Source organism: Symphodus melops, assembly GCF_947650265.1.
Source record: "Symphodus melops genome assembly, chromosome: 3".
NCBI lineage: Eukaryota > Metazoa > Chordata > Actinopteri > Labriformes > Labridae > Symphodus > Symphodus melops.
Genome location: NC_136693.1, coordinates 28450370 through 28470985, shown reverse-complemented (window position 1 = coordinate 28470985; position 20616 = coordinate 28450370). Strand labels below are relative to the sequence as shown.

Here is a 20616-nt window from a genome sequence, read left to right as displayed (position 1 = left end):
TTTGTAGATACACTTTGAACATTAATGAGGCCGCCCTCCTTCCAAACATACTGCTACGCTTGAGCTAACAGATGCTACTTATGGATGTTTTTCATTTTTTCACTGAGTTGCAAATGTTGAAAGCCAACCCTAATTAAGGTTTTCAAAATAAGTAATATTTTATAATAAATTAGACACTGGCTGCAATCAAGACTGAATGCATTAAATCTAAGCCCTATTTATAAAACAACAAAAGCAAGATATATTTGTTTAAAGCTGAGTCATAGCGACAGAAATGCACTTTTTAAGATAATCTTGAACGTCTTTGATATTAAAGATCATATCTGTAACACTATCATGACTACCTGTCCACTTTGTCTCAGCAACCTCCCTGAGCCTCTGAACTCACCCATGTCTAATTGTTCAGGTGTAAGTGCATGCCATATGTGAATACTTTACAAATGTGTCTGTCAGATTATCAGCATATTGTCCTATTATGTCCCTCTTTTTCCTCTTCTCAGATTGCCGTCACGTTTGCCATCGTCTTCGGGGTCATCCTGTACCGCATAAGCATCAAGGCAGCACTGCACATAAGCGACTATCCTGTCGCTCGCTCCAACATCAGAGCCACCGTCAAAACCACTGCCGCCATCATCAACCTCATCGTCATCATCATCCTGGACGAAATCTACGCCAACATTGCCCGCCGGCTCACCATAATGGGTGAGGCACATATCTGTGTTAACCCTTTAAAGGCAGGATTGATGCTCATTTTAAATCCTGCAACAGATGTCTTTACTGTGAAGGATATGATACAGGTTTACTTCCTTACAATGATAACATATATTGCACATTTGTTTTGTCCTAATCTTTATTTGCAGATTTTGTATACAATGAATTGAACATTTATGTGTAAAACGTTCATGACCTGATTTATTAGTCTTTTGTTGTCATTAAGCCCGAGAGAGTTAATTTAAGTTGGTGCCTTGGAGAGAATATTTTGAAGCCTAGCTGAGCCATTTTAATGACGCATTTTACGAAGGCTTACAAATCAAAGTTGAATATATAAGCAATAAAATAGACCTTTAATAATTCAGTTCACTCACTCGTTTTCTTTTTAATGAAAGTGGATGGGTTCGTTGGATTGATGGTGTATTAGGCTGATTTACTTCCATGGAGTCCTCTCCCATCAAAACTTGTGATTTGAAATGGCCTCCATCTGTGTTCATGTATTATTCTCTTTTCCTTCAGTTCACTTCACGTCAGTATCAGCCTGCATGAGTCTTTTGTTTTACCTTTAGGCACATTTTAATGGTTTTCTGTTTCTTCTGTGATGTGAAAACGTCAGATACTCGACACAGTCTGGGGAAGTAAGCATGCTTCCTGCTCATGTTGAGTTATTAAACCTTGTCAACCTGACTTATCATCTGAAGGACTTTAGATCTGTGTTTCACTGTTTGGTCTGTTAGCCGACTGAAAAACTATTCATAATGTCACTAATAAAGCACACTGATATTTTAAAGGTCCCGTATTCTGCCCTTTTTGGGGTTCATATATCTAATACATTTGCTTTCTAAAGTATGTTCACAGACGTTAATGTTCGAAAACAGTGTCTGATTTCATGTACTGTCGCTCCACGCAGGCTCTCTCATCTGCCTGTGTTTCTAACGCTCAGACTCCCCCCACAAAGAGAGAGCGAAAAAAAAACAATAGGGTCCCCACGTGTGCCAAGTCTGATCTGATTGGTCGGCCGATCTGCTCTCTCGTAATTAGACAATTTGGATAATTGGTTGTTCGGCTTTGTTCTGGGATATTTCCTGCCCTTTTTACCATATGGAGAACGCTACAGTGAGCCCGAGGGCAGTTTGTGCCTACAACAACGAGCTAATGGCTTGGATTAATGACATCTTTGTCTTGTGATGTCACAACACACATATTCAATGAGGACCGAGCGTTTTAAGTGGCCATTGCTACCGCTAACAGGAGGAGGTAGGAGAAGCGGCGTTCCAGCAGAATTTGTGCAAATAAATGTGCCGAAACATGCTGAAGACACCTGGAAACCAGAACAAGCAGAATATGGGACCTTTAAAGTTTGAAGGAGGCAGTCAGAACACTTTTGTGGGAACGCAAGTGAAGAGGAATTGGAGGTGTGTCTCTGGAGGAGAGCGGAGGCTTCAGTATGGAGGAGGCGTGGCCAAACAGTTTGTTTTGGTTTCATGCTTCTGCTCAAGAGCAACATCTACTGGATCAAACAAGTTTCATATTCTTCCTTTAAGTGGTTTCAGTAAAAAGTCTATTATAAAACAAAGTACTCAAACTTGACCTCTGAAGTTGTTGCCGTTGTCATATTTGTACATCTCCTGCTTTTTAAAATAAAATGACTAATCGATGAATCCGTGTGTATGTGAGATACTTAAAGTCACATGTCCGCTGCTCTTTTTTTCAGAGGTTCCAAAGACAGACAAGAGCTTTGAAGAGCGACTCATCTTCAAAGTTTTCATCTTAAAGTTTGTCAATGCCTTCACTCCCATCGTCTATCTGGCCTTCTTCAGGGGCAGGTAAGCTCTCTCTACTACTGCTCATTCTTATCTTCTAATATATCTATAAAACCTCCACATCATCATTTATACTTTATTAATCCTGCGAGGGGAAATTCCGCTTAAACTCATGTTTAATGAACATAAACACACACACAGAGGCAGAAATACACACGCGTGCACAAACAGTATCCTGTGGACAGGTATTAACGGAGAGGTCTCAGAGTGAGGCGGCTGCCCACAGCGAGCACTCACGAGCAGTTTTGGTCAGTGCTCAGGAAGTGGACTGGCAACCTCTCCAACTACCAGAACAAGTTCTTGTACTTGGTACTTGCCAGGACTTGAACTGCGCCTAAAGGAAAAACGTCCATATAAGGCATCATTCAAACCTCAGGGAAATTAAAAAGAAGAAATGCAAAGACAAAATACTGACATATAATTATGTAAGCATTTTAACACAAAACATCAACATCATTGAACAAGTCCAAAACATTCAACTGTTCACACATCTATTAGTCTGGCTTTTTAGCTATTTAAAATGTTTTAACCTATGTTTAATTTTTAACACAAAATGTTTTTAATAAAATGCATTTTATGAAACAAGAAAACCTCTTATCATATCATATCTGTCACAATCTGATCCAAAACGCTTTGTTCTGAGTAAAGTGACAGCCTCATCCTGTGTACCATCTGCTCTGCTGATCTCCATGCCGACTGTGATGTTGTGCTTGATTGACAGACTTGTCGGGCGGCCTGGAAACTACTTGTATGTCGTCGGGTCGTACAGAATGGAGGAGGTAATTCACACCCAGCTACTTCAAGATTTATGCTGTTGTTATTCTGTACTTTCTAAATGTCACCAAAGGTCAGAGAAGCAATTGAACCACCAGAGTCCTTGATCCAATAGTTTCCAACTGATCAGGGGCCGGATTGTATTGATTGTATTTATTGATCATTGATGTGTAGAAATGGATGGTTTAGTTGTCTCTTGTTTCTTTAATTAGAAACAGAACCATCTGCTCATGTCAGGGTCATTTAAGTGCAACTGTAGCTGCGGATGTCACTCACATAGACGGAACAGAAATGCACAGGCACTTACAGTATGTGGGGGAAAGATTACATAACCCGTTTTAAACGTACGGAAAGCTCCTGAAAAACTCCAGAGATTCCCGATGGGGCTGATTATGTGAATGCAAACAGCCGAGTCTTTTGCACGGACTTCACCCAGAGGTTCTCCTGACAGACACCGAGTATTTGTTACGCAGAAAGTCAGAGTGAGCTGCAAGGAGAACGCAGCAGCATGTTCTCTGCAGAATTCACCTCGAACCAAAAGGAAGGGAGTGACATTTCTATTCTGTGAATGCTGCACGGTGCATCGAGCCACTGCACACGACCACCATGATCTTTTATTTGTAAAGGGACCATGTGCAATATATTAAAAATAAATGTTGTCATTTAATGCATTGTACCAGCATGTTCTCGGCTCTTTGGTGGATGTTGTCATTTCATTGACCTACACATACCGTCCATATAAGTGGAAATACTGTCATTATAGTGTCGTGTAGCGAACTGTGTTGCTTTGTCCACTTTTTCCACATTGTATTCCCCCCCCCCCCCCCACACACACACACACACCCTTCCGTCTGACTAGTCTCCAGCTGTGAGGTGCATGTGTGCACATGGCTCGATCAGGAGAGTCTCCAGAGCAGTCCTCCCGTAATTATCTAAATATTATCCGGAGTGAAAAAGGCTTATGTGTGTGGACATGACAGATTCACTCACATCTATTTAACACCTGAGGGATGACTAATCAGATCAGTTTGCGATGCATTTTTACTTAGCATTTGAGGCTAATGCTAATTTGGGTAATTTAATTCATACTGTCATTCTCATTTTTTTCCCTCCTGCTTTATTTGACTTTGCTCTCTTTCCCTCCCTGCAGTGTGCCCACGCAGGCTGCCTCATGGAGCTGTGCATCCAGTTGTGCATCACCATGTTGGGCAAGCAGCTCATCCAGAACAACCTGTTTGAGATCGGCCTACCGTGAGTGCAGAGCACAACAGTGACACACAGAGAAGCCGCACACACACACACAAGCTAAACACCACTCCACAAGCACGGGCTCAGAAAACCTAAAGACAAGTAATGCACGCCCACTCAGCTCGTCTCTGTCGCTATTCAGACTCAATTACCTGAGAACCAGACTGAGGAACTCTCTGTTTTAACATTTGAGTCCACTGATGGAAGTTTCTAGGTTTGTTTTTTGTTATTTTAATAAACACAAGCATTTGTAACTCTCCTTAAAATAATTAACGGCGCCAAAATCCAAAGTAGTGTCATCAATTAAACACAATATTTATAAAGTCACATTTAATCAAGATCAGAAACAAAGTAAGTCACCCTACTGGCGTTAAAGTATTGGCTTCAGAATTAGTAGTAAACATCAAACCAATTACTATAATCTACATAAAAGTATTTTTTGCCTGTTGTTCTCCATGTTTGTTTTCACAAGATTCAAGTTTTAAGAGTTGGGACCTGTAAGTGTGTAGTGTGCTATTTGGTCGTATCATGTCTGATGTGTTCTGGGTAAGACACTTAACCCCAAGTTGCTCCCACTGCTTCGTCAGCGGGGTATGAATGGGATTAGTTCCTTCTGATGGTCAGTTTACATGGAGCAGCCTCTGCCACCAGTGCGTGAACGGTTGTGAATTTGTAGCGCTTTGAGTAGACTGAAGACTAGAAAGCGTGATACGAGCTTAACTCCATTTACTGTCTTTTGCTTGGCAGGAAGCTGAAGAAACTGCTGCGGAGAAGGAAGTCAGAGTTGGACTCAAAAGAAGAGGAGGAGCTGAACAAAACGCTGCAGCGCCACGAGAAAGACCACATCATGGGTCCTTTCGTTGGCCTCAGCCCAGAGTACATGGAGATGAGTGAGTGTGAACACAAATAATTACACAACATGCACGCTGCTGATCTGCTGTTATTCTGGTCTGGGCAGGTTAAAGTCTTTGGTTCAAGTTTTTTTTATTGTGTGTCTTAAAATGCACACAGAAAGGCTGAGACTCTCCCCCGGAGCAGGCTGTCGTTTTAGCTTTCTTGTTTTGGCTCTTCTTCAGCAATGGACAGAAAAGGTTGTTATCATATGTGATGTGATGTCTTCCACTCTAAAAACATACATCCTTGAGATGTGCTCGTGCTCTGCCCCTTTTTAACACCTGTATCTTTGCAGAATGAGTCATGTTTAGGTCACAAGTAACGCCCATAATGGCTCCGACCACTGAAACATCCACATCGCTCAGCTCCTTCGTAGTCGTCCACTTTACGCTGCCTCTGTGTCAGACCTTCGCTTGAACCTGCAAATGTCAGCCCCCTTTAAGTGCACTGTTAGCATCGCACAAGGAATTAGCAAACATATTCATCTGATGAAAACGGCTGAAATGCAAATCAATCTCCATGTTGGGGGACAACGTTTTGACCTTTAATTTCCTGAAATCACATTCCCCAGAAGCCGAATGTCAACCAGTCATGTGGAAACATCGAGAATATTATGTTTCATGTGTACCACAGGTTTCTGTGCATGTGTTTAATAAAGATAAATAGATTATAATGTCAGGCTTATAATACTGCAGCTCAGAGCTTATGGTTATTGTGTCTGGGTAATTGCGCCATTGGGAAGTGTGCGTTATTAAGCTGTTGATCTGTACGTCCCAGTTGAGGGAAAGAAATCTTTACAGTGCGACTCAAGGAGGCTTATTATCCTGTTACCAAAGATCACAATACCACAGAGAGAGGGTTAAAACTCCTTCAAGCTCGACCCTCGTATTCCTCTTTTACCCTGATCAATATTTGGCCTTAAGAAAGAGCGTAGCTCTACAGCAGCGGGCTGCATGTTGTTGGAGTGTTGTGTTTTTACAGCAGTGTCCAGCGGGGTAAAAAGGTCTCTGCTGGTCACTCACTGAGACTCTGCTAATCTGAAGTGCCTCCCCCACAGTGAGCATCCATGTGTTTCACTGTAGTCTGGATGCACACGGTACACTTTGCAGTTTATCATTCGGTGAGCTGTTCAGCGTCAGTGGAGCTTCTAAACACAGAAAAATAGATCACTTCTCAATAGTGGTGCAACGTATCACAGTTGGTGAAAAAAAAAACATAAAAACAGCAACCGTAAGAAGGGCGTGGTCAGACATGATGAGCTGTGTTTCAAATACATGGACCAGACGTGGACATCGAACAGCCCAGGGGGGCAGAGCAAGTTTATGTCACGGATGGTTTGTGGGAGACAGTCCCTGTGACGGCTGAAAGCGAGAAGGAGAATGTTAAAATCAATGCAGCGTTTGACATGGAGCCAGAGGAGTGATGTGGTCTGTGGAGAGGTTTCTGGTGATGTTACAGGCAGCTGAGGTCTGGACCAGTCAAAGTTTATGGAGATGCTTGAGAGGTGGAGCAGAGAGGAGGGAGTTGCAGTAGTCTATACGGGAGGTGACCCGTGCAGAGACTCAGTGAAAGAAGGCGCCCTGGAGTTCTGCTGTGTAAATAAGGAGGGCAAGTCAGCCTTCAATTTAACAAATATTTTAGTGTTTCTCTGACTTTCATCATGAAATGAGATGTCAGATCTCAATGTTAAGGCTGCTTCGACTTCTCTCCATTTAATCTCGTTTCGTCTGAATGTATTAGGTTTCAACACTCACAAACTTAACCTTTGTAATTTTACAGCCTGTTGTAGCCAAACACAATCTATTGCACAGCGCTGTGTTCGTTCCCAACACTGAAGATGTACTCCCATAGACTGTATGAGCAGCCAACACACACACTTTATGTTGTTTAACATGTTCAAAGCTTTTACAAGAAACATTAGAATTTAGGAGTTTTATGAGCTGTGTTAGAATTTATTTAATCCTGTTTTAATAATTTAAATAATTTCACAGGTCAAAATTGGAAATGTTTCCCCCCCCCTGAAAGCTCTCTAAATAAAACGTTTTGAATCAATGCACAATATGATCAATATTTGGATTTGGTGTGTTTATGTTAATAATATTTCTAATATAAATATTACATTAAACCTTTCGTGTCATTTTAAATACTCAAAGACACTTAACAAATAAGAAATAATCTAAGAGAAGGATGAAAACAACACAAAGACTAAATAATCTAAGAGAAGGATGAGAGCAGTCGGTAAGGGATTTGGAGGCGATGTGGCACTCAATGTCATCGGCAGTGAAAGTGATGTGCCCAATTTGGAGGAGGAATAGAAGTTGAAGACGAGGGAGGTGCCGAGAGCTGAACCTTGGGGAACACCTTGTGAGAGGGGGAGCAGTGGGGGATTTGTGATCGTTTACGCCGATGAATTAAAATCTGTCAGAGAGATTAGAGCCAAAAGAGGGCAGTGATGGTGAAAGTGGTTTCAAAGTGAAGACAAGGGTTGATGTGCCTTTTGTAAAGCAGGTCACAAACATCAGTAAGTTCCATTTCTTAGCACAAGCGTTATTGATTCTTTCACCTTTAAAAGAAACGAGTATTGATTCATTCTCGTTCTCATTACTTCCATTCGTGATGGACAGTGATGAACATGTATGATCAGTGGTTGAGGGTGTCGTGGAAAATTAACTTTAAAGCGGCACTTGCAGTCCTTGATTTTAATAATTGATCAAAGGACGATGTGTAATTTTCAAAGGGACACTCTTCACATATGGATGCGAGACATTTGAACCTCTCTGCTGTCTCTCAAGGCAACAAAACTTTGAGCCTTTTTCAGCTCATTGTTTGAGATAAATGAACGGGGAGTTCAGCCCTTTGGGAAAGTTGTTTTCAGCAGCATTAGGCAGCAAACACACACACAAACAAACCTGCACACCAAGTTTGAAACTAGAGCTGAAGATTGATGAATGACGTGGTGTGCTTCGATGAGAAAAGAACCCTCCAAGCTCAAGTTCATTTTCGAAACACTGACTTCAAGTTCCTTTATCAGTAAACAGCATTATGTCTCCTATAAACAGAGAGCAGATGAGGTGACTGTCTCAATGCTTGAAATAAGTGTATTTGTACAATTTAGTCTGCAGGAATCAATAGGTGGTGATTAAAAACAAGAAATTAACCAATATTGGATGCTATGAACTTCTTCTTTTTTTTACTACTGGTATCCAAATGGTATTGTTGGATTTTTATTGGTATTGTATTGAAGTTTACAATCAAGGTACATTGACAACCTTAATGGTGAATATCAAGAAATAACAGGAGGAGAAGAGTCTGAACAATCCAAGTGCACGTTCGCGCTCGAGGAACAGCTCTGCTTCCAGGGACATTTTACGTTCATCGTTGGAGCTAAACACCGAAACAAATCTCCAGGAAGAATAATGGGATCATAAAACACAATTAAATGGGAACTCTTCACTGCTAACAGAGGGCATTCATGCGCAGAGATAAGGAATCCATAATAATCACTCGCTCTGTAGTAATTACTTTGTTTCTTGATTACTTCTTTAACAGAGCCTGATAGACCGCGTAAGTCCATGTAGGCAAAGACAGCTCTGATTTGTAGAGATTCCTTATAATGAAACACAATTCCACATGAATGCTAATGTTAAATACATCCTTCGTTTTACTCTGACAGGTAGCATTATTTATAAACTAAATACCATGCTGTACTGTAGAAGACTTGACTCTCAAGATTGTAGACCTTTAAAGTCCTGAAGAAGACACCGCTCACGGAAAGACAAAAAACACAATGACAACCTCTACAGTAAAAACTGACTTTAACTTATTAATATGAAATTATTACACGGCTGTGTTAAATCCTTGATGGTTGGCCAATTGCATATAGCAGTTTGCTATCCCTCTATGGCACCCTGCTGTTAAGAAGAACAGACTGTTGCTCAGAAAAGCAGGCTGTTGCGAGGGTCACGGCTCTTATCAGACTCTGGAGGACTAATTGTAGTAATACTCAGACAGAAGTCTGGTTGATTTGACTTTGTTCTGACCAAAACGTCTCATCACAAGAACAGCTTCTTCCCCTCTGCTGTCAGCCTCGTGAACAATGTCCCTCCCCCCACATAACACAGACTATAAATACTGAACCTTTTGTACATTGTCTTATGCTCTATTATATGTATGTGCAATTACTTTTTTTATTTGATTTAAGTTCTTGCTATTTTGCTTTATTTCTTTTTGTGAGACAAATTCCTTGCATGTGTAAATGTACTTAAAAGCGAGAAAGGAGAAAATGACAGTGATCAAAGACGGATGAAAGACGTATCAGCTTTATGTACCTTAGACTGCAGAAAACAAGGATGTCAAGCATTGGTTTCTAGAGAGGCTGAATGTTGGTGGCCGCCATGTTGGAACTGCTATTCAATTCAATTCAAAAAACTTTATTGGTCCCCAGGGGGCAATTCAAGGGCACACAGAGCAGTACATGAATGACAGTGAAAATTTAACAAAACATAAAGTGTCAAAATTTAAATAGAAAATGTGACATATTAAATTACAAAGTTAAGTACAAAAAGAAGAAAGGATGTAAACAGAACTATGTGCAGTGGCAGTATATGAGCCTCATGTTTTAACAACATAGAGACAAGAAATTAGGTGGCAATGAGGCGGGCCCTAAACCTCCTGGCATACTGCTCCAACACGCCTTCCTGTGACTCCACTCAAACAGCAAAGTCCTGCATAGCCTCAATAAAATCAATACGAATGTCGTAAAAAAAGAAAAAAAATCCCTCCTCTTAAAGATTTTTACCAACAAAGACATTCAGCCATTCAGACGACGACAACAACACATGTTGCACCAGACTGTAAAAATTAGCATTTAAACATTTGACCTTTTAATAGGGATTCTTTGTTTTCCATACACACCCTCAAGTGGACACTCAAGGAACTGCAGGTTTTTTTTTTTGCACCTCCACATTGGCTTCACTTTTCAGCAGAGGATGCTGCTTGATATGAACTGAACCATTATACTGACATGAGAGCATCAGGTCGCTGCTTAGAAGGGCAGAGGAGAAGATTTGGATCTTGTCTAACTCTCGAAATTCATCTTGGCTCATATTATTTCAGTTAAATAATATTTTTCACATTTACAGAATGTGTGTAGGCTGAATAGCTTTCGTCAAATGTCCATCAAATATAGATTTCTGTACAATAGAGTCTAACATCCGTTTCAGTTTTTGAAGTATAACGTGTTCATCTTGTAACTTCTGATCATTTCTCTTCTTTCTGTTTTCTTTAGTCATCCAGTTTGGGATGGTGACACTTTTCGTGGCCTCCTTCCCTTTGGCGCCGCTCTTCGCACTCTTGAACAACATCATCGAGATCCGCCTGGATGCCAAGAAGTTTGTGATGGAGCTGCGAAGGCCGATCGCAGCTAAAGCCAGAGACATTGGTAGGAGAGGAGTTTGAACCCTCTGCTGAAAAACAAACATTATCAATATTTAAATCTGCATCGTCTTCATAATGAGACAACAAAGCACTTAGCTTCGATCTTACTAATGTTCAAAGTAGTCTTCAGCTCTCTGAGTGGCCTTGCATTTAAATGTTACCTTTCTAAGACAGAAATGTCCTTAATTCTGACTCTTAGTCAGTGTTTGTTTTTATGCATCTATGTTGCTGCTTATCGTGTGTCTGCTGCGCTGTTTATGTCGGTAGTTGCAGGTTTTTTAGTCAGTTGTATTGTGTGTGAATGTTATTTCCTAAAAGTCGAAGCAGGGACGAGAACTGCAAATCAGCCCTGACAAGAAATCCATGCTACACTGCAACGGTTACACTTTGACTAGATTTAACAATGTCTAAATGTATTGTCACTGATATTTAAACCGGAAAATACAACTTTGAAAGATGAAAAAAAAAGAAAGAAAAAAATTGTAGATGGGGGGGGGGGGGGGGGGGGGGGGGGGTGTCAGCTTTAACCAAAACTGTTGTATGCAAACAAGAAGTCATTCGGTAGTAAAAGAAAGAAAGAAAGACATTAGAATTAGTAAATCTATCCTTTCATTGAAGCTGTGAACAAAATGACCACACAGGCCAAACAGCACCAAAGTCCTCACTTTAGCTCAGCTAGCGTGCAGTGTGACTGGCCCATCCTGTTGATGGAGGCTGCTGCTTCATTGCTGTGATTTTGTCTGCTTCATGTGCACCAACATTGCAGGAGCTTTACCCGTAGCCTGTCCTTTTATTTTATTTTTGAGAGGGACGGGACACGAGCTGAAGCTAGAAGAGGCTTTCAGGGTGCATCCATATTTGTCAGATTTTTTTTTGTACACAGTCTGAAAACTTCCTCGTGAGCTACAATCCTTCTATGGATAACACCAGAAGTGATGAACGACATGTTGTCACTTACAGACAAACTTATTTGAGGAGTTTTTCGTCACGTCCATGCTTGTGTTGTTGAGTGGGGCGGGCAGAACAATCACGCCCTTGATGTCACAATGACTTCTGGGTAAATCCCACAGGAGAGTAACATGTAGTTTAGCACTGAACTGTCTGAATCAGGGCCTGTGCACTTTATAAAGTGTCAGTGGGACTGAGCACACACTCAGTGGGAGCGAACCTCAAAGTGTGAGTCTGTGTGTGCATTCAGTGCAAGTCTTTCTGCCTTTCATTGTGTGCCATCTTGTGGCTGTACACGGTACTTACAGCTCTTGTTTAGTATTTACATGTTGTCTGTGTTCTCCTTACTGATGGTTCCTCTGTTTGCAGGTATCTGGTACAACCTCTTGAGAGGCCTCAGCAAAGTAGCAGTCATCGTTAATGTAAGTCCTTATAGTACAAATGTTCTTCCTGGACATGCCGGGGTTAGTCAGAGATCCCACACATCCATATCAAGGTTTAGTCTCACCTCGAGGAGTTGAAATGTACCTTCTCTGCCCTCAGGCCTTTGTCATCTCCTTCACCTCTGACTTCATCCCTCGGCTCGTCTATCAGTACATGTACAGTATGGATGGCACCATGCACGGCTTCGTCAACCACACGCTGTCATACTTCAACGTCAGCGACTTCCAGCCAGGCACAGACCCGCTCCAGCCGAGGAACCTGGGCTACAAGGTGGAAGTATGCAGGTGAGGTGTCTCTGGATTTTTTTTCAATCTGGAGTCTGCTGTGAGAGGAGACGTTCATTTAAATATTACAAAACGGTATTACAAAAGCTCATACTTTATTTATTTTTTTAACTATTTAACTGTTTTTAAACAGAGAAATTAAATATTGTTTATTCATATGATTTTGTCTTTTTTAATTATATTTCTATTTATCCATTTTATTTTATTCATTTAATTTCATTGCAAACTTGCAGAAAAAGTCGACCAATAGAGCTGATTGAAAGCGTCAATCTATAAACGAAAAAAAGGGAAAGACAGAAAAATTAACAGCTGAATTATTCATAAATAATTGAATATAAATATTCCTTTAATTTTACTTTGTTTTTTTTAATTTCATACTGATCATATTTAGTATTGATGTTTGTCTTGTATAATGTTTTGTATTTTTCTCTTTCTATAGGAAATTTTTTCCTCCTTTGATTCTTTATTTAATGGGGAAAAATATGAACACATCGCATCGTTAGATTTTTTTGTGTCGTCAAGTCAACTTTATTGATGCAGCACATTTCAAACGACAGACGTAGACTTAATGTGCTTTAAAATGGAAAAAATAACAAAAATGATACACGACAAAAACACAATGTAAAAGCATGTTAGATAACAAAGGTATTACGTATAAAGCAAAGCTTTAAGACAAAAACTTAAAAAATACTAAGTGAGTCCTCTAAAATAATTAAAAGCTTGTGAGAAAAGATCAGCTGATGGTGAAGCATGGTGGTTAATCATAACCTGGAAAGAGAGAGAGAATAAAAAAGTCTGATATGCAGTCAGGCATCGGCCAATATCTGAATAATATGTATACATAAGTTATGTTTTATATCATAACACAGCCGTAATATCAGCCATATTCAGAGTCGCACAGCTGCAGAGAACAGCCATAAATAATTCAAAATGAATCCTGTGTGCTGACCGTGTTTCTCCGTTTGTCTGCAGATATAAGGACTACAGAGAGCCTCCATGGTCCAGCTCACAGTATGAACTCTCAAAGGAGTTTTGGGCCATCCTGGCTGCACGCCTCGCGTTTGTCATCGTCTTTCAGGTTTGTAACCAATGCTAATAATCTCCCTTTCTGTATGTATTCAAATAGGCATGTCATCCTCTTTGTCATTTCTATTTTACAGAAGCAAAAAAAATGTGCAGATACAACTATACCATGTATTCATGGACTCTGATGAAATCTGAAGTCAAACAAATGGAAAAACGAATGAGAGAGTCTCTGTAGACTCAAATGTGATAACGTTGTCTCCTCCATTAAAGTTCTCTGTTATGATTCTTTTAAGAAACACGGTCACTGAACCAGTTTAGCTTCCATCTCTCTCTCTAATATATAAGTCCTGTGTGGCCTGAAGGAGAACTGCAGAGAGCTAAACTTGTTAGTCTGAGCTAGTTTGCCAACAATAAGCTGAGTTTAATTACACTGAAACCATCTCTTAGAGACATTTAGACAGCTAAGCTAAAGTTAGGTGGCCAAAAGTAGCTCACAATCCATCCATCTATGAGCTTAAACTGATTTTCCTTTTTCGGAGTCGAGAAGCAAAGAGAACTCCCGTGATTCCCTGCAAGCCTAAACGTCATCTTTTGTGAATTTCTTTGATTGAGAAACCCCTCAGGAGGCGCAATCCACGTGCTGTGCTTTCAAATGTGGTCAAATGAAAAAAGCATGTGCACTTTTGCCTAGAGTTCGGCCAACTTCATCTGCATTACTGAAGGTTGAGACCAGGGCGCAACCCAAGTTTCTTCATCTGAGAGCTACTTTGAAATAATGAAAGTGTTCACTTAGCACACATCAGCTGAATTAAGCTACTGTTTGTACACGTGTGAAATTGCGATAATCTTCACATCAAGGCCCAAGAAAAAACATGAATATTGTGCCACATAGCAAGTTAGTGAAAAAATCAATTTCTACTTTACTCTTGTTTTCATGGGCCAAATATTTGAATAGTGCACATTTACATTTGTCTTATTATTTTTAGCACAGTCAGTCAACCTATTGGTGAGCTACTGAAAACCTACCCACGGGAACATAGGACTGGGGAACATAGGTACGCTCCCTGGAGACCCCTGTTTTCGACAGTTTCAGACCAGAACAGAGCGCTCCGCTTTTGCTCTGCAAAAACAACGCTTGTGTTGACACTTGATCGATCAAACAGCTAAACTACTGAAAGGCTTTGATTCAGAAAGACAGCAAGCCACCATAAAGCTAAGCTAAAGTGAAATGTGGTATAGCTTGTGCCACCGTTGCTGCCCAGCTCCTCAGAAGATCTGTTCTTTGTTGAATGTGATTGAGTCAGTGAAGGTGTTGTTGTTCCTTGTGCGCTGTGCAGAACGTGGTGATGCTCATGAGTGACTTTGTGGACTGGCTCATCCCGGACATCCCCAAGGACATCAGCCTCCAGATCCACAAGGAGAAGATCCTCATGGTGGAGCTCTTCATGAAAGAGGAGCAGGGCAAAAGGCTGGCGGCGCGGGACAACCACAACCATGACAACTACACCTCGTCTTCATCAGCCTATCCGAGCCCGCCGCAGCCCCGCTCTCGGCCCGTGTCGCACGCCAACTACTCTTAAACTGCCGGCTGCTGGGCTCTGAGGAAACAAGCACAACAAGCAACAAGAAAACACGACACATGGTGTACACAAAGTGTAAATACGTCAAGCAGCTGATTAAATATAGCTGTTTAAGGTTTAGACGTCAGTTTTAAATAATCAGCAACGCTTTAGCTGCTTTCACGCAGTTTGGGAACATATTCAGAAAGACCCGATGTCAAAATGTAAACTTTGACATGTTGAAACTACGACTCCTTCACCGCAGAGGCTGCTTGTTTTCCTCTTTTTAAACCTTTTACAATGTTAAGATTTACAGCAAGCCGCATGATGCATCGTCAGCCATTAACCAAAACTCCAGCAGATTTACGATCATTACACATTATTTATTGGATGTATTAGAAAGGAACAAGCCATTAGCTTCATTTAGCTCGAGGGAATCACCGTGTTGGTGAGACCTTTATTCACAACGTTCTGAGGAAGCAGTGCCAAACCTTCATGGGAATCATTTTGTTAAAGCAGGAAGTTCATCCCTGCAATCTTTCCCAGGGGACATGAATCCAGGATGTCCTCCGTCGATCCGTCCAAATGGTCCTGCTGAGAAGAATTTCCTCGAGGGGTCTCACTGCTGAGACGCACACACACCTACACAAACACACACATACACACACACACACACACACACACACACACACACACACCCACTCACACACACACTCACACACACACACACACACACACAGAGATCAGTGTGCCATCAGTATGTAAAAACTCAGACAGGACTTTTGTTGATTTGACTTTGCACAATTGTATACAAATGCAGGAATTTATTGATGTACTGAATGAATGAATAATGCAACATGGTCAGGCACGTGTGCTCCTGTTGCTGGGACCAAAATCAAGGTTTTGGAAAACCTTCTGTGTCAAGCGGCCTGTTGATTTGAACGATTTTCTCGTGTAAGCGCAGTATTGCTCAATGTTACATTATGAGTGTGAAAAAACTGCCTAATAGTGCTCGGTGCCGTCACTCCTGGAAGCACAAGTCACAATTTTATTCCTTCCAAATGAACTGGAAATGATATTTGTAAAGCTGAAACTGACGAGACTTACAGTGTAAACACAACATGATGTCAAGCTCCTCTAACAGAGATGTTGACCTACTTTAAATCCACGTCATACAAAGAACTCTAAGTCACACATGAAGTTGTAAACTTATTTCAGAGCTGTGTATTACAGATTTTTTTAGCCACTTGGGGGCAGCAAACGAACGACAAACTGAAAACACAACATGAATACGTTTTCAAAATAGATCTGCATCAAACTAACGGGAAGGTGAACATTAATTCTTTGAGCTTCTTTCTAACTTTGTGTGTCTGCTGTTAGCTGTCGAGCAGTTTAAATAAACTATTGCCTGGTCCGAAATCACACGCTGCTCACTTTATAGTGGAAAAAACACTATTTTGAATTGCTGTAAAAACGTATGAGAAAGCATTAATAAGCCCTACATAGTGGATTCATTGCATTGTGTACGTCTTATAGTCACCAACCAAGCAATAAATACAGTACCATCATGCATCACAGTGCAAAGCTAGCACACAGTGACATTTGACTGCTCTGAGTCATGGCAGACGGATGAGAGGAGCTTCACTGGTGTGAACGCAGAGACGTGTTTTGACGTATGTGACAGAAAGCCAGAAGCTGTTTTAATGAAAGGTAAAGGATTTACTAAAGGGAGTAATGTTGCTTATTTCTTTAGATAATGGGCATGAGACTGAAGTTTCGTTATGCAAAAAAAAAAAGAGTTGTGGGGGGTTTTAATTATTTTGTTAAAAACACAGAACTTTATATTTAATATTTGAAATAAACACAAGATGCTTCAGCCCTAATGAAAGGAAAGATGCTCAGTGAAGACATCCCTCGTCTTAATTATGCCCCTACATCTAATATGTGTCATAACGTACACTATGGCCCTTTTTTGCCCCCTAAACCAAACAGCATAGAGAGCACCTTTAACAGAGCCAGGCTGCAATGGGAGCTCCAGGTAGTGACAATGTTCATACTACCCAACGACTACATGGCCTCTTCTGGTTCCCAAAACTCAACCGTGTCGGCTGATGGACAGGAAGGTCTTGGACATCATTGGGGTTGTCACGTGGGGAACTCCCTTTTCTGGTGTTTTTGCCCCTTTAGTCCCATCATGACACCTCAGGGGAGACATGACAGTGAGCTCCTGGGTCTCAGAGTCAGCCCCGCCACACCGGCTCCCACCGCCCACCACACCCACTTCTATCTCTATACTGTACATAAATGTATTTATTTTTAATTGTTTTGTAAAAAAAAAAAAAAAAAATGCAATTGCTGGACGTTGTAGTTGTGCGACAGCAAGCAGTGTCTGAAAAGTATATTTTATTTTGCAATTAAGTGCACTATATAGTTCACTTCAGAGAACTCCCTATGTAGGGAATGAGTGCGGTTTTGAACAAAGCCTTATCACAGAAAACATCCTCCTCCTGCTGGACATCAGCATGATGCACGCACATTTTTGGGCTGTTATACAAAAACATTAAGCTGCAAGCTGCATGTCTTCAGCATTATTAGCAGAAATGTGACTATATGAAAGCTTTGTGTGGTTTCAGTTCAGCTGCTGCCCCCCCCCCCCCCTTACTGTAGAGACTCCAAGAGACTCATACATTTCACACTCTACGTTATGTTTTGGGGATAATCAAGCTGTGTTGTCGCCCTTAACAGAAATTTTCCTTTGACCAAATCCCAGTGATTTTTGACAGATTTTGATTTTGGTCACTTTTTTGAAAAGCTCCTGTGAGGAGTTTTTAGGTGGTCATGAAACAGACCAAAATCATTACTGAGGACTCTTAATGAACCACGCATGCACAAAAAAGACCATCAGCAAAATGGCTGAATTTTTCAATTTAGTAATATTTGTTGTATGAACCTGCTGCAGCTGGCTAGGTGTCAGACAAGGAGAATTACAGCATGCTGCAGAAACAGGCTTTTTTTTTTTTTTTTTTTTTTTTTTTGACATTCCCCTCAGAAAAAAAAAATGACAGTGCGGGATTCAAAGTTCTTAAGTACAGGACAAAAACTTAAAAAAAGAAACACGGTACCAGTTTTGTTTAGAGGGGGCGCCAAAATCAACCCAAACCTCACAGGAGCTTTAAACGATAAAACTCATCACACCTGCTCATAATGTTACTCAGCTTATTTGTTAGCGGATGGCTAAGTAACATTCATTTTACTCATGCAGCAGTTTGCAATGCAAGCTAGCTAGTTAGCTTAGACAGCTAGAATTACTTAAAAACACTCAATGTACTTAAAGTTAAGCCGAGGCTGCATTTAGTTTTTTCTAGTATTTCGATATGTCTTGTGCAAGCAGCAGGAAATGTTGCTCAAGGACACAAAGGTGGGAGTTAATGGGAGAGGAGACACAATACTGACTCAGTTTCTCTGCCTTTTTTTCAGTGTTCACAGACATTCAAACCATCACCTTTGTGAAACTCACAGTGGCTCATTTGAGATTTCCATTTTGTAGTTTTTCGTACAAAAGGGCGCCAAAAGTAAAAGGCCTCACTGTGTTAATATATCGCCTTATATTTCCCACATCTTCAGTATCATGAGGCTTTTTCTAAACGCTGCAATTCTGCAGCGACTCAAGCACAAAGACTGAACAATACTTTTTTTTTTTTATTTATGAAAATGCAAAAACACTTGTGGGAGTGACTGGATTTCACTTTGAGGAATGTGAATGTACTGTTGACTGATGTGTGCAGTCGTGTGTACAGTCTACACTCGTCGACGTGTCCAATCCTCCACCCTGCTGTAAATACGACAAACTGACGCTCTGCACCCAGACTGATGGAATGTATTATTACATTTAAAGTTTCAGTGATGTTTTATCACTTTAAGTCAACATGTTGTATTTGTGTTTTTGTTCTTTTATTACAAAGCTTTTCTGAGTGTTAGTCTGGCGTGTTGAACGGTTTTTATATTCAGGGGATCTATCAATAACACTCTATGAATGCTTCGATTTTAAATCCTATATAGAAACTATAACTTTGGACCTATCTTGCCGTATCTTTAATGACGCCTGGGGAAAGAAAAAAAAACCTTTGAGTACAGCCTCAGGTACTTGTTTCCGGGAAATTGCATACCCTTTTTTTTTTTTTTTTTTAGCAAAAGCTGCACATTTTGTTTTTACCAAATCTGTTATTTGATGTGTATGTTAGTAGGGTTAGCGTTGGTTTTCAGTGATAGCCTACAAGCTGCCGCGGTGCTGCAGAGCCTGTTTTAAGCTAGAAGATCTTTTGCCTCTTATAACCTGATGTCACACGTCGAGACCATCACTCGATTGTCTTGATGAGATGTCCATCTCCTGCCGTCTGATTCTGTGTCGTATCTACAGCATCAATAAAACACAAGTTGTGACATGCTAATTTTAATGTATGTCATAGCACATTTCACAACGTGTGTATTTGCATGTATAAGCGATTTGTCTGTGTCTGATATTTTGAGTCTTTTGTTTTTGTTTTAATCTACTGCAAATAAATTAGATATGAACTGCCCGATGTTTATGTTCATTGAACATTTTGCACATTTATACAACTGAAGTTTAAGATGCATGAGGTTGTTTTTTGTCGTAACGCCTTTTCATAATCTGCTGGTTCTCTTTGTTGTTGCTGAAAGCTTGAACACATGCAGAGATTGCGTGACACAAACAAAGCTAAATAACCAGGTGTGAGTAATTCTGCCTTGAAGACACTCTGAGACATCTGTTCAGTTGGTAACTGACGTGCAGAGTTCAGCAGCAGGTGTAGTTATGAGGACAGTCTTTTCAGTGCAGGTGAGGTGAGGAAACCTTTCTGAGCAGGTTTATAAGCGAGCTCATTCAAAGTAACTGAGTGCACAGAGATCACACTGTTCATGTGAATACAGTCTATGTGGTTGAGGGCCAACCACAGGATCTATATGTCACCACACCCTCCGCTTGTTTGCAGTGAATGTTCCTGAATAATCATTAGCTCGCTCCCATAACACTCTGAAAATGAACTATGGGACTGGAGAGAGATAATCTGTAAAGTTGCAGTGAACAATGTAGCCGTTTGTGTTCACACTTTCATTCGCCCCAAAAACTACAGGAAGATTTCAGGAATTGTGCAATTGTGACAGTAATTATAGAGAATGGCAAGGCAATAATAAATAGGGTCAATACTTTTATGTTAACCACTATTTTAAAAAAAAGTACAACAAATAGACAAAAAAATAATTAAATTGACATTTAATGACTTTTAATTGACATTAAAAGTATATACCAAAGTATATATTCTTTTAATTTTAGGTAAAATCTTTAAATTTATCCTGAACAAGTAGCTCTTGTTACCCCGGTCTCCCCTAATGAGCACAGTCCCAGGTGTCAGACCATTATCTTTGGTTCAGACCAACAACATCCACAAAAAA

The 20616-nt window shown here is 40.5% G+C and overlaps 1 protein-coding gene across 3 annotated transcripts in view; it reads left to right on the top strand.

Annotated features, from left to right (window-relative positions):
* LOC306821374 (anoctamin-1-like) overlaps positions 1-19723 on the top strand; it is a 74495-nt gene extending 54772 nt beyond the window's left edge. For all 3 annotated transcript variants that reach the window (XM_079339765.1, XM_079339764.1, XM_079339766.1), the window contains 10 exons: positions 501-702; positions 2426-2537; positions 3256-3313; positions 4459-4559; positions 5304-5446; positions 10738-10890; positions 12204-12256; positions 12378-12562; positions 13535-13640; positions 14926-19723. In XM_079339765.1, coding sequence (XP_079195891.1) covers positions 501-702; positions 2426-2537; positions 3256-3313; positions 4459-4559; positions 5304-5446; positions 10738-10890; positions 12204-12256; positions 12378-12562; positions 13535-13640; positions 14926-15168 — 1356 coding nt within the window. In that variant the 3' untranslated portion in view covers positions 15169-19723. The remainder of the gene's footprint in view (positions 1-500; positions 703-2425; positions 2538-3255; positions 3314-4458; positions 4560-5303; positions 5447-10737; positions 10891-12203; positions 12257-12377; positions 12563-13534; positions 13641-14925) is intronic.
* Positions 19724-20616: the final 893 nt, after the last annotated feature.